General features: G+C 49.7%; 1 protein-coding gene across 1 annotated transcript in view; it reads left to right on the forward strand.

Moving 5' to 3' along the window:
- Positions 1-12,784, forward strand: part of Slit3 (slit guidance ligand 3) — a 621,317-nt gene that overhangs the window by 583,184 nt on the left and 25,349 nt on the right. Inside the window, exons 29-32 of the mRNA XM_004637040.1 lie at positions 999-1,092; positions 4,105-4,242; positions 6,081-6,321; positions 8,545-8,675. Of these exons, the coding sequence (XP_004637097.1) occupies positions 999-1,092; positions 4,105-4,242; positions 6,081-6,321; positions 8,545-8,675 (604 nt within the window). The remainder of the gene's footprint in view (positions 1-998; positions 1,093-4,104; positions 4,243-6,080; positions 6,322-8,544; positions 8,676-12,784) is intronic.

The raw sequence follows: 12,784 nt of genomic DNA on the forward strand, positions 1-12,784 counted from the left end.
GGTCCATAGCAGATAATGTGCTGTAGCTGAAGGACCCTTCTCAGGACAAACCAGGAGCCAGCTTGTCCCACCACAGCAAGGGTCAGGCTGTCATTCATCCAATGCCCAGCCAACCCCAGGACCTCCTTCTGCCCTGTCCCCTGGGGTCAGCTACCCAGGCAGCCTCCTTTCAATCGCATTCTTACCTCGTCCTGCAGAGAGCTTCAGTGGTTAGAAGTTTCCCCTCAGATCACTCTCCACCTGATTCAGCTGGGTGGAATTTGAGGCAACCCAGAAGTCAGACCTTACAATCCTGCATGGCATGGGAGAGGCGCTTGGGTTATGTATTCAGTGGTGTGAGCTTACGGGGCCTCTGAGCAGGGGCCATCCTGGTACGAAGGACCCATAGGTATTTTGCAGCCCTGGAGACTTCAAAGGCAGCATACCAGACACTTCAAATTCCTTTCATATTTCCTTTCCCTGGAAAAAACCCAAAGGGTTTCCTTATCTGTGACGGGTGAGCAAGGCTGCTCAGCACAGTCTGCTCTTCCAAGCAGCCCCATCTGACCTCCGAGGCAAGGTTATGAGTCTCCGTTGTGCCCCTAGAGCCTACCCCATGATGGCGCTCCCAGTTGAGCACTGTAGTTGCCTGCCTGTACATCCCCCCCACTAAGCCATGGCGGAGGACAGGATTGGGCCACATCTACATGAGAGACGCTCAGTAAACTGATAGGAAATAAAAGAATAAGCATTCAGCTCAGGGTCTGGGCTACAGTATCCGCCCCTGCCTGATCAAATAAAACAGCCCAATGATGTTGTCATGACAGTGGCCAGGAGGGTCCCTGAGATCTTTCCATTGCTGCTGCTAGGAAAAATAAGGCAGAGGTCCAGAAGCAAGGATACCCCAAAAGAAGTATGCAGGGCTCTTGATATCTATAGCGTTGTGACCAGGGCTGAGAGAAGCCCAACCTCCTTGCCTGGAGACCCCTCATGCCTGAGTTATTCCCTACTTCTGCCAGGTGAGCTGTGTGATGAGGTGATTGACCACTGTGTGCCCGAGATGAACCTCTGTCAACACGAGGCCAAGTGCATCTCCCTGGACAGAGGATTCAGGTAAGGCCTGGCCTCATTGCCCAGCACAGGCCCTGTCAACTCTGCCTCCAGCTATCCGATTTGAGCTTTCAGCATGGCGGGTTCGCTCTATGCCTCTCCTTTTCAAAACTAAGGCGGTCGAGCCATCCTACAGATATCCCTGTTGAGGGACAGGGGAGGTCATTTCTTAACCTTGTTCTTCTGGTTCTGGGTACTCTGGGGTTCTGAGAAAGGAAAAACCTGCTAAAATACAGAATGAGGGGGCAGGGGAGATGGCTCAGTAGTATAAGCATTTGCCTGGCAAGTGCAAGGGCCTGAGTTCAATCCCTGGGTTCCATCAAAAGTAACAATAATAATAAAATACAGAAGGAAGTCCCACCCCCTTTAGATGGGACTTGAACCTGAGAGAACCAAGAGAATCAGATGGGCTGAGCTGGAGGGAGGGTGTAGTAAGGAAGGGTTAGGAGGGCACGGGAGCAGGTCTTTCCTTGGGTGGTCCTTTCTGTTTTGGCATATCAAGCCCAGAGCTCATCACTAGTGAAAATGTAAGAGGTATAATAGGGCCTCTGTTCTGCTGAGAGCAAATGAAGCAGCAGTCCTTCCATGCCCCTACGCTGTTCAGATGTACCCTACCTGCCCCGTGTTCCTCTAAGATCTGCCAGGTGAGACTTTCAGACAGCCGTCCCCTGAGTTTGGGGGTGAGGGGTGCCTCCCCCACCCCCGCTCTCCACCCCAGGATTTGGCTTCCCCTGAAGTCTTGCACTGGGAGGTGGGGCAGAGCAGAATGCAGGGCAAGGGGGAAGGGGAGGGGGACAAAGAAACACAAACTCGGACCCAGAGCAGAGCAGCCTGGTACTCCCTGCACATACGCAGAGCACGGCAGACTAGACGGGCAAGTGGGTGCTTCAGCTGTACCCAGAAAAGAACAATGAGCAGGGACTCTGAGGATGAGTGCCCGTGGCAAGATGGATGGCATTCTAGGCCTAGGGGGCAGAAAGCAAGCCCAGAGGGTGCTTTCTTGAGAGGGCGTGGCGGCTGGGCAGAGGCGGGCTGGGCACCGGCCTGAAGTAGCAGTGCTGGGAATTACAGCTGCCACATTGTCATGATCCTTTCATGCTTGATCTTACTGTCTTTTGTAACCTAGAACAATATAAAAAAGAAAGAAGCCGCTCAACTTTTGGTAATCTTAGGTATTTTATTTCTAGGAATGTCTCTGAGAAGCTACTATCTCGAGGTCTATGAAACAGCTCAGTAAAATTTTTATTCAAAAAATTAACATTTTTGAATAGCCTTTACATCAGTACAGTGAGACATTTCATCTGTCTCCTCCCCTCATCAAACAGGTCATAGCCCAGCCCCCACAATCCTTGCTGTTATTTTCCTAGGGGACTATTAATAAGACACACAGTCAGCATGGCCTTCGGCTAGGTCTGAAGATATTTGTCTTTGGAGGTCTGCTGTGTACTCCTCCAGTGAGGCTTCCATGGAAGGTGCACAGTGCCTGCCCATGAGTGCTGCGAACAGCCAAGCAAAGCTCACGAAGCCCCGCTGGTGTTGCGAGCTTGTCCTGGGCCGTTGGCTGGCCGCGCACATCTACGTGATGGGTCACCGTGTAGCAGATGGTGCCATTTTTGAGCACAGGTTTAGTCAATCCTTGGATTCCAGAGCTGTTCCCTTTGAGGACACAACGCGCCTTCACAGATCTCTCCTTGCCCTGAAACCCGCAGGGTGCACCGGGCCCTTCTGAGCCCCAGCAGCGCCGGCTCCATCTCAATTGCGTCCACTGCTCAGGCAGGGAGTGAGGTGCGGGTAGAAGGACCGTCCTCTGCCTCGGTTCTTCCCCGTTGTCGCTCCACGTGTTCAGTGTTCCTGCTTGCCCCTCCCCCACCTCCCCATCCCGCCTCCCGGAGAGGTTGTGATTACTATTTTTACTCTATCCAACAGAATTCCCCTGTTAGGATCAGAGAAGCGCAAAATCTCTGCAGGAGACAGAAGCCACTATGTGCTATGTGTCCTAAGCCCCCGACCTTGGTGTCCTCGGGTCTGATTCCACACTGAGGTTTTAGTGTTACCCTTCACAGAAAAACCCAGACATGCATATTCAGGGAGCCCCAGTGCCTGCCAGAGTAGCTTTATTTCCCTCTAGATTTCCAACCTGGGCTGGCAGAGATCTCAGCGGATCTCTGGGTACAGTGCGCCCTAATGAAGGGCTGGATCCCTGCCTGGGGCTGGGGTGGGGCCATGGCTGCCATCTCCTCTCCCAGTTTATTAAAGGAGAAGAGATTTTGCTCTTCTTAGTTCAGATCTTTAGAAGGGTGAGCAAGCATGAAACAAAATCGAGGGAAGTGACAACAACGTCATTTCATCTTCACTGCCATTCCTAGCATCTCCAAATCAAATTGACTGTTTGCTCAATGTTCTGTGCACTTCACAGAGTCTGTCATTTAATTTTTAAAGCAGCCCTAAGAGGCAGAGTTATTTATTGTCAACTACATTTATAAAGAAAATTCGAGACTCAGAGGTAAAAAGTGGTTGATGCACTTAGAACAGCGCCTGGCGCACAGTAACTGTAAACTATCACTCAGAGGGGTCCACAGAGTGATTCAGCACTGGCTGAGCTCCGGTTTCTTCATCATGCTAGCCCCCCCTGTAGGACACTGGGAGAACTATGAGACCCTGATGGGAAGGGGCTTAGCATGGTGCCCGCACAGTGGGAGGACACATCTGACTATCAGAGCCAGGGAGAAGGTGGCAGATCCAAGCCAAAAGCTGAGTGATTCCACCCTGTGCTTTTTAGTCTGACCTCTAAAAACAGGACTTCCCCTACTACATGAAGCAGAGACACCTTGACCTCAGGGGACAAAGACAAGGGACCCACTGGTGAGGCTGAATCACAGAGCCAGACCTGATGGGCCTATAAGGCACTTGACTGATAGAAACAGAGAGGGGCTGCCCAGCACAGGAGGGCCTGAGAGCTACCACTAGGAAGCTGGCCTGGCCCTGAGGAACAGCTCCGCTCTGCCTGTGTTCCAGGTGTGAGTGTGTCCCTGGCTACAGCGGGAAGTTCTGCGAGATAAACAATGATGACTGCGCTGCTCACAAGTGCCGCCACGGGGCCCAGTGTGTGGATGCAGTCAATGGTTACTCGTGCATCTGCCCCCAGGGCTTCAGGTATGGTGGAGGGCACTTTGGGGAGGGGACAATCTGGACCCTCATGGCAGTGGGTGGAGACTGAGGCCCAGTCTTCACTATAGCAGCTCAGGGCAACTCTACTGACATATTATGCTTGAGTCTGATTCTGTCTACTAATGACAGGTGGCAGTACCTTGGAGCCCCCGGCTTACAGGGTGGAGTCACCACATGCCCATGTAGGCCAAAATCCTTCTTCTAGCTACATAACAAAAATATAGTATCTCAGTAGCAGAAAAAGCTGAATGTTCAGCATGCAAAAATCCTGTGTTCAATCTCCAGTACCACAAAAGAGAGAGGAGGGAGGAGTGGGAAGGAGAGAGGGAGAGGAGGAGGAGAAAGGGGGAGGGGTGAAAAGGAAAAAGAGAGGAGAGGAACAGCATGGTGGAGGAGGAGAGGAAAAGAGGAGAGGGAGTTGGAAAAAGGGCAGGTGAGAGAAGAGGAGAGGGAGAAAGAGAAGGAAAGAAGAGAGAGAATGGCAGTGACCAGGAGGATTTGTGCTCAGTGAAGCCAGAAGAAAAGGGGAGGGCTGGGGAGATAGTTCAGCAGCATAAGCACCTGCCTGGCAAGTACAAGGTCCTGAGTTTGATTCCCAATACCACCAAAAAAATAAATAAATAAAAGGTGGGGGGAATAAAGCACTGTCCAGGTGCTGGATGTTTGCACCCTAACACTGCTTGGCAGGGACAGAAGGGGTTGAGTGAGGAAGGGTCCATATTTAAGGGGGCTTAGACTGGGGTTCAGTTCTGTGTACACCAGTATTCACTAGATGGCCTAAATGCAGAAGACGCAGATTTTGAGTACACAAGCCTGGAAAAAGACCTGGAGTTCTCGAGAGCAGCGTGTCTCAAAGCTCCGCTGAGGTCATCTGCAGCAGAGGTGGATGAAAATTAAAATTCCTGAGCCCCATCCCAGAGCTACTGAGTTATACTTTGAGGATGGCAAAAATTTGGGCTGAGAATCTGCACTTAAAAAAAAAAAACTATGGGGGCTGGTGAGATGGCTCAGTGGTCTAAAGCACCTACTTGGAACAAGCTTGGCAATGCACAGGGACCGCGGTTCAAATCCCCCAGCACCACATGCCAGCCAGCCCCGCCCCCTGGTGGGCTGAGCTGGCCACACACACACACAAATTTAAAAAAAAAATTTAAAAAAAAAACTATGATAAAATATACATAACAAAATGTATCATCTCAACTGTTTTTAAAGAGGTTGTTCCATGGAATTATACACGCAACCATTACGCACCAGAACTTATGCATCTTGCTAAACAGAAACTCTTACCATTAACAACTCTGTACTCTCCTGGAAGCCCCTGGTAACCTCTACTCTACTTTCTAGTTATATGAAATGAGCAGGTGCCTCATCTAAGTGGAATCACAGCATCATCCCTTGTGGCTGTTTCACTTGGCACAGTGTTCTCGAGGTCTATGCCTGCTGTAGTGCATGTCACAATTCTTTTTAAGGATGAGCAGTGTCCCACTGGCTGGCTATGCCACATCTTGTGCATCCATCCATCTGGCCTGGGATGAGAATCTGCACTTTCAACAAATTTACTCCAGGCAATTCTGATGAAACTCAGATCTGGGGGCCTGAACTCTCATCTAATGCAGTTATTAAAAAAAAAAAAAAATTAAGGAACTGGAACTTAGAGACAGGAAGGACTTGCCCAAGTTCATGGCAGGGCTGGTTCCAGACCCTGGCTTTAGCCTTTTGTCCCATCTCCCACCACCTTTCTGGTGTAGGTTCTTTGGAAACAAGTGGCTGTCCCCTCCTCACCCCCTTCCCATCCCCACCCATGCTCCTCTGCCTCCTTGCAGTGGGGTCTTCTGCGAGCACCCCCCACCCATGGTCCTGCTACAAACCAGCCCTTGCGACCAGTACGAGTGCCAGAACGGGGCGCAGTGCATCGTGGTGCAGCAGGAGCCCACCTGCCGCTGCCCACCGGGCTTCGCCGGGCCCCGGTGTGAGAAGCTCATCACCGTCAACTTTGTGGGCAAGGACTCCTACGTGGAACTGGCATCTGCCAAGGTCCGGCCCCAGGCCAACATCTCCCTTCAGGTACGTTCTGCTTCACACTGCCCTTGTGAGGGCCCTAATGTGCCATGTTATGATTGTGCAGAAAACTGCTGGGTACCCCAGATGGGAGCAGTCCTGCCCTTTCCCCTCAAACATTGTTAAGGTCACTGCTCAGCTTTGGGGAAGCCGGACCAGATCTGTCCGGACATCTAGAACTACCCCCGGGCCAGCTTCTCGGCATGCAGCAGCCTCATGCACTGACTCCTCTAGGAAATACTTGATCCACAGTTACATGCTAGGCACAATGCTGAGAAGTGGGGATTCAAGGGTAAACAAGACACACAAAGCACTTTGATGGCCCAACATGGCAAAGAAAGCGACAGTGACAACGGGGCTGCTGTGGAAGTACACAGTAGGGGTGTAACCCTCACTTACTGAAGAATCAGAAAAGGCTCCCAGAGGTGAAAATAAGCAAGCTTAGAGCTGAAGAATAAGTACTTTATCTGGCAAACAGAAGGGTAGGGTTGGTGGGCACAGGGTGAAAAACAGGGAAACTAGCTGAGAAACCAGCATGTGCAAAGGCTCAAAGGCACAAACAAGCAGAACCTTTAGGGAGAATGGAAAACCATTTAGTAAAAAAGAAGATTTTTTTTCTAAATAACATTTTCAGCTTCTTTGCCTTTGGACCAGAGCACGTGCAATACAAACCGTATTTTTTGACAACCTAAGAGTTGTTCTAGGGGTGGAGGTGGGAAGAGAAGGTTTGTGATAAAGAACAAGGCCCTGAGTACAGGGGAGGTCTGAGGGGCAGCCTCAGAGACACCACAGCCCCAGTAACCACCAGAGTGCCGTCTGGGACAACAGGCTGCTGCCCATCAGTGGCCTCTGCCCCTTGGGTGCGGGTGCTGCTGCGCACTAACTCAGCCTCATCCCTCCTCTTGGTGATGGCCACATTTAACCTGGAGTGTGTGGGGGAAAAGCTCATTCAATAAGCACCTACCTGATAGCCACCATTCTAGGCCCTGGAAGTGCAGAAATTCAGGAAAAAGTCAAACTTCCTCCCACGGAGCCTGCAGCCAATGGAAAGGCCCCTGGGAAGAAGGCTGGTGCTAGGCACCAGCAGAAAGGAAGGAATTTCCGGTTGTCACACCCCCTTTAGCCCTTGCTCAGGCCCAAGACATTAGGTCCCCAGTGGCCAGGGCAGCACCCACTGTCCCAGATGTCAGGTTCCTCTGACACTTACTGCTGCACATCCCATTCCTTAGGCCAGGTGGGAGCTGGGCAGTGGGAACCCACACGCCTAGCAGAGACTCATCCCCGTCGCCCTGCTGGGAGCAGCTTCAGCGCTGGTGGCTGTCAGCCTGGACAGACCTTAGCATGTCCTGGACAGCTTTCCAAGTATGTTTTTCTGAGCCCCAGCTGACTTGGCCTTGCTGAAGCCCAGACACCTGTGTTCCTAAAAGTCGCAGGGCGAGTCTCAGGGCAGCGCGTGATTCATGGTATGCCCTGAATTGCATGCTAGGTGTTGGCCTTCTGCTTCTGTTGTTGTTATCCATCATGCGAAGAGACTGGGACCTCCAAAAGGAGCAGGCACTTTGGTGGGGCATTTCACAGCCCAGAGGGTAAAGACAGGTTAGAACTCGGTTCTCCCGATAAGCATGAACACAGTCGCCCTCCATAGCCGCAGGTTCAGCTAGTCTTCGATTGAAAATATTTGGGGAAAGGAAAAAGAACTGACAGTGTTACTGCACAGCGATACACTTTTTTTCTCATCATTATCCCCTAAATGACATAGTTTAATAAAATTGCTTATATTTACACAGCATTTATAGTGAGTTAGGTATTATCAGTAATTTAGAGAAAGTTTAAAGAGAAGATATGTACATTCTATACATGTTGTATGCAAATGTTCTGCCATTTTATAAAAGGAAGTTCAGCAACATCAGGATTTTGCTATCCACGAGAGGTCCTGTGCCAGCCCTCTGCAGATACCAAGGAGAGCTGTATGTGAACACAGTGGCGCGCAATAGGCAGTTAATAAGTATTTGTCGCCGGCAGTCCATTGCTGAGTCAGCATTTCCTGAAGTAGAACTCTAGATCCTGCCTTCTGGGAATTTACAGACTAGATGCAGGAGAAAAGGTGGCCATGACTTCAGATCCAGGCTGCAGGGGCAGAGCAGCCCCCTGGAAGGTGCTGTGAGAAGGGTCCTGGGGGAGCGGGCCTTGGATAAGCTCTAACCCACATTCTCTGGCTGCTCTCTCCAGGTGGCCACTGACAAGGACAACGGCATCCTTCTCTATAAGGGAGACAATGATCCCCTTGCACTGGAGCTGTACCAGGGCCATGTGAGGCTTGTCTATGACAGCTTGAGCTCCCCTCCCACCACAGTGTACAGGTAAGGGCCACACACCACTGTGGAGAAGATGCGGGGTGACTCTAATGTGTCTTCCCTCTTCCTTCCTACACACACACACACTCACACACACACACACACACACACACACACACAAAATGGTATGTAGGACAGAAGAGGGCCATGATGGAGACAGAGGCAGGAGGGGAAGGCAGACCCATGCAGGGAGATGACACCTCATTACCATAAGATAAATGACCAAATGGCTACTGTGCGTGGAGCCAGGTGCTCCAATGGGGCAAGGCTACTTAATGAGATGCCCTTTTCAAAATGTCATCCTAATCTTTTATTAGTTTAAGAAAGAAAATAGGACAATTAGCATGCAACCCAAGGGGGAGAAAATTCAAGAGCATAGAAATTCAAGAGGATAGACGACAGTTTAAGTGACTTTCAGACAGCTCTGAAGGACGATTTTTCCTAAGCTTCAGTCTTTTCCATAATTACTTTGTGCATTGGTTGGCTTCTCCTTACTATTAACACAACTCCTGAGATAATCAACCTGTAGGAAGGAAAGATCATTTTGGCTCACGGTTGTGGCAGGATGGCCCATGGTAGCTTGGCCCCATCTCTTCAGACATGTGCAGAGGCTCCACACCATGTCAGGGAGCATATGATGGGGCCAGTGCTGGCCTCATGGAAGCAAAGACAGGCAGTGGAAGGGACTTGGGCTCCTCTGTGCCTCCTCATGATGCACACCCAGTGACCAGAGACCTCCCACAGGCCCCTCATTCTGAAGGCCCCACCACCTCCCAACAATAAAACAGGCTTGGAATCAAGTCTTCAGTACATGAGTAACTGGGGGACACCCAGCATGGAAACTCCAGCACCCTCATTTTCACATCATCTGCATGACAGAGACACAATGACTTCCCAAGCTACCTCATGTCAAACTGCTCATTTTTAAAATTTAGCTTTCTATTATGATCTGACATCACAACTATGAGTTCAGTGTGTTAAATATTTTCCTACTTCTTGGTTAAGACGTGTATATATTCAGCATCTCTAATCTGAAATCTGAAAGTCTCCAAAATCTGAAATTTTCTGAGAACCAACATGACACTAGAAATTTTTCAGACTTTGGAGCATTATGGGATCGGGATACTCAACTGATAGTCCATGCAAATATCTCAAAATCTGAAAATACTTCTGGCCCTGAGCATTTCAGATAAGGGATACTCACCTTATACTAAACAACTATTAAAATAAGAAAAATTATATACATATTCCATAATATCTTAACTACTAAAATTTTTAAGTGTCTATGTTACCTCTACAATCATGTAAAAGCAGGAGGAGAGCCAAACTCAGAGAAGGCACAGTGCCAACGAGAGGCCATACATGACATAGCAAGAGCATCTTCATTGGGATTAGTGGAGAGCTGCAGCTTCAGACCTTTATAACTGAATCCTTCTGCACCTGAAACTTTATGTTGAACTCAAGAATAATGCATAGAAGCAGACCACCCTGAGTGAATACAGGGGGACCTTCCCTCCTGCACACATGCTATCAGCAAGCCCTCTACTTGTCCTCCCATAAGCCCACTTTGAAAACTACTGTTTAAAACCAGTGGTTTAGGAAGGGGAATGTGACCCAGTAGTACAGCGCTTGCCTAGCATGCATGAGGCCCTGGTTTCAATCCCTAGCACCAGAAAAAGAGCAGTGACTCTCCAAGTATAGTCCCTGAAGCAGCAGTGCTAGTCTCACCTAGGAACTCAGTAGAAATGCATATTTTCAGACCCTACGCTGGGACTACTGAATGCAAAGCTCAGGGTTGGTCCCAACAGATACTTATTTTAAGAAATCTTTTGATACATGGGTTTCTGTGTACACATGAAAACAGCCGGAAAGGGGCAAATGGAGTTGGATCCTAAGAAAGGGAAGAGATGAACAAGAGAACAAATGAGCCAACTAGGCTGGGAGAGCAACAAAGACAAGAAAAATGACAAGGGCACTTGCCAGAGCAGATGGCTCATCACAGAAGGTGAGGCGTGACAAGACCAGGCTACTCAGTGACACCTGGATATAGTAAGCACCAGGAGGAAGAGTTTACTCAGTGGCCCTTGTACATCTGTTCCTGGAATCCATGGGCCACATGGAGAAGCCAGAGAGCCAAAGAGACCAGACCAGGTGTAGCCTGATAAGCCATATGCCTGACAGGAAGCACCTGCTAGCACCCTGACTCGTGTTGAAGCAAGTGACACTGTCTCTTGTCTTAGTTGCCTCTGAACATGCTGTGGAAATTTTCAGGAAATGGCTCCAGGGGTGGTGGTAAAGGTTGAGAGAGTGCATGGCGAACTTGAGTAGGGATAGGGAACTGCAGAGGGGAGAGGGGAAAATCAGGCTCTCAGGGGGAGCTCGGCAATGCCCACAGGTTAGGGCTAACCCCAAGCAGCCCAGCCTCCTCTTTCCCTGCTAGTGACTGTGGGGCAATGGCTTGGTAAAGGATCATACTGGCAGTAGGAATGCAGAGTCACTACACTGGATAATGAGATAAGAGAACAGAACTGCCACCCCCCAACGCTCCCATTAGACGGCCATGAAGTTCAGAAAGTGGCCCTGGAAGTCACCCAACTCTTGGCCCAACCCATGGGAGTCATGACTGTCCAAGCAAGGCTGACTTGGATTCTCAGGCCAAGCCTGGTGACTGATCTTTAGAGGATAAGGGGACCCAGGCCCCAGAAATCTCATGCTAAAAATTGTTTTGCTTCCCAATACATTCCTCTGAGCCAATCCTGTTTTTGCCCTAGTACAGGTTGAATTATCTTTTACCCAAAATGCTTGACACTAGAAGTGTTTTTGATTTCACATATTTTCATAATTAGGAATATTTGCAAATGCATACTTGGGCATGGAATACAAATCTAAACATGAAATTGACTTGTGTTTCATATAAATGAATTCATAGCTCAAAAAGGGAATTTTATATACTCTTTATACTGTGCCTGTGCTTTGACTATGACCCATTGCATGAGGTCAGGTATGGAATCTTTTGCTTGTGACATATTAGTGTTCAATTTTTTTCAGACTTTGGATTATTTTGGATGTCATATTTTCAGATTAGAGGGACTCAAGCTGTAGTAATCCCTTCCACTTACTGATTTGGTAAACACCCATGAAGTACCTTCCCTGGACCAGGCCTGGGCCACATATAGGAAACACATGATTGAACACACACAGGCCAGAGGAAAAGACACACACCTGAACCAGCAGTAGTAGAATCAAACACATCCCAGTGGAGACATTAGCATCATGCTGTGAGGACACTTCTGGAAAAGTGCAAATATAAAGAGTCTCTAAAGGAGGTAATATTTGTGCAGGGGGTTGCCCTACCCTGAGAAGCATTTCTAGTTTGGAAATGGGAGCGGGCCTGAGGAGGGAGGCACCTTCTCATCAGCAGAAGTTGCCCTGGAAGAACTTCAAGTTAATGAAGGGCACATGCTCTGCTACAGCAGCTGAGAGGGTCAGGAAGCCATTGTAGAAAAATCAAAAACAAAAAAGAGGTCTTCTGCTTAGATAAGTGACCCTCTTGTGACCTCAGCCTTGGGGTGAGAGCCAGAAAGCCAAACCAGAGCTAACCTACAAGGGGAGTTGGGAACCTGAAGCCTTCTGCCCACCAAGGATCCCACAGGCAGCCCTGTGGTAAGGGTGAGCATCTAGAGGCCCTGCAGGACTTAATACCTGGAGCAGCTGCATCCCACGGTCCTCTTCCTTCTGATACCTGCTTTTGTTCAGTGATTCAGCCATGGTAATGGGAGGTGGTGAAGGCACATCAAGATTCTATCAGAGAGTCCTAGCCCAGGTCCGGTGAGAGTGTGGAGAGCTTCCTGCTAACCTGCGCCGGCAGGACCAGTCCCAGCCCAGGCGCAGCGTGGGCCGGACCCTTTCCCACCCTCTCGGGCTGCCCCCCACCACTCCGCCGTACCTCCCCCACCCCTCTCGCCCAGTAGGAATTTCTGCCGAGTTCCGGGAACGCCCAGACCCAGTCCTAGCCCTGGTCCACAGCGGGAAGGAGCTGAGCACAGCAGCCAGACATAATCCAGATGCAGCTGGATAAGTCCAAACTCTGTAGAGCTCCACCTTAACTTCAGTAC

This window comes from Octodon degus, unplaced genomic scaffold (genome assembly GCF_000260255.1).
Source record: "Octodon degus isolate 3935 unplaced genomic scaffold, OctDeg1.0 scaffold00085, whole genome shotgun sequence".
In the NCBI taxonomy this organism is placed as follows: Eukaryota; Metazoa; Chordata; class Mammalia; order Rodentia; family Octodontidae; genus Octodon; species Octodon degus.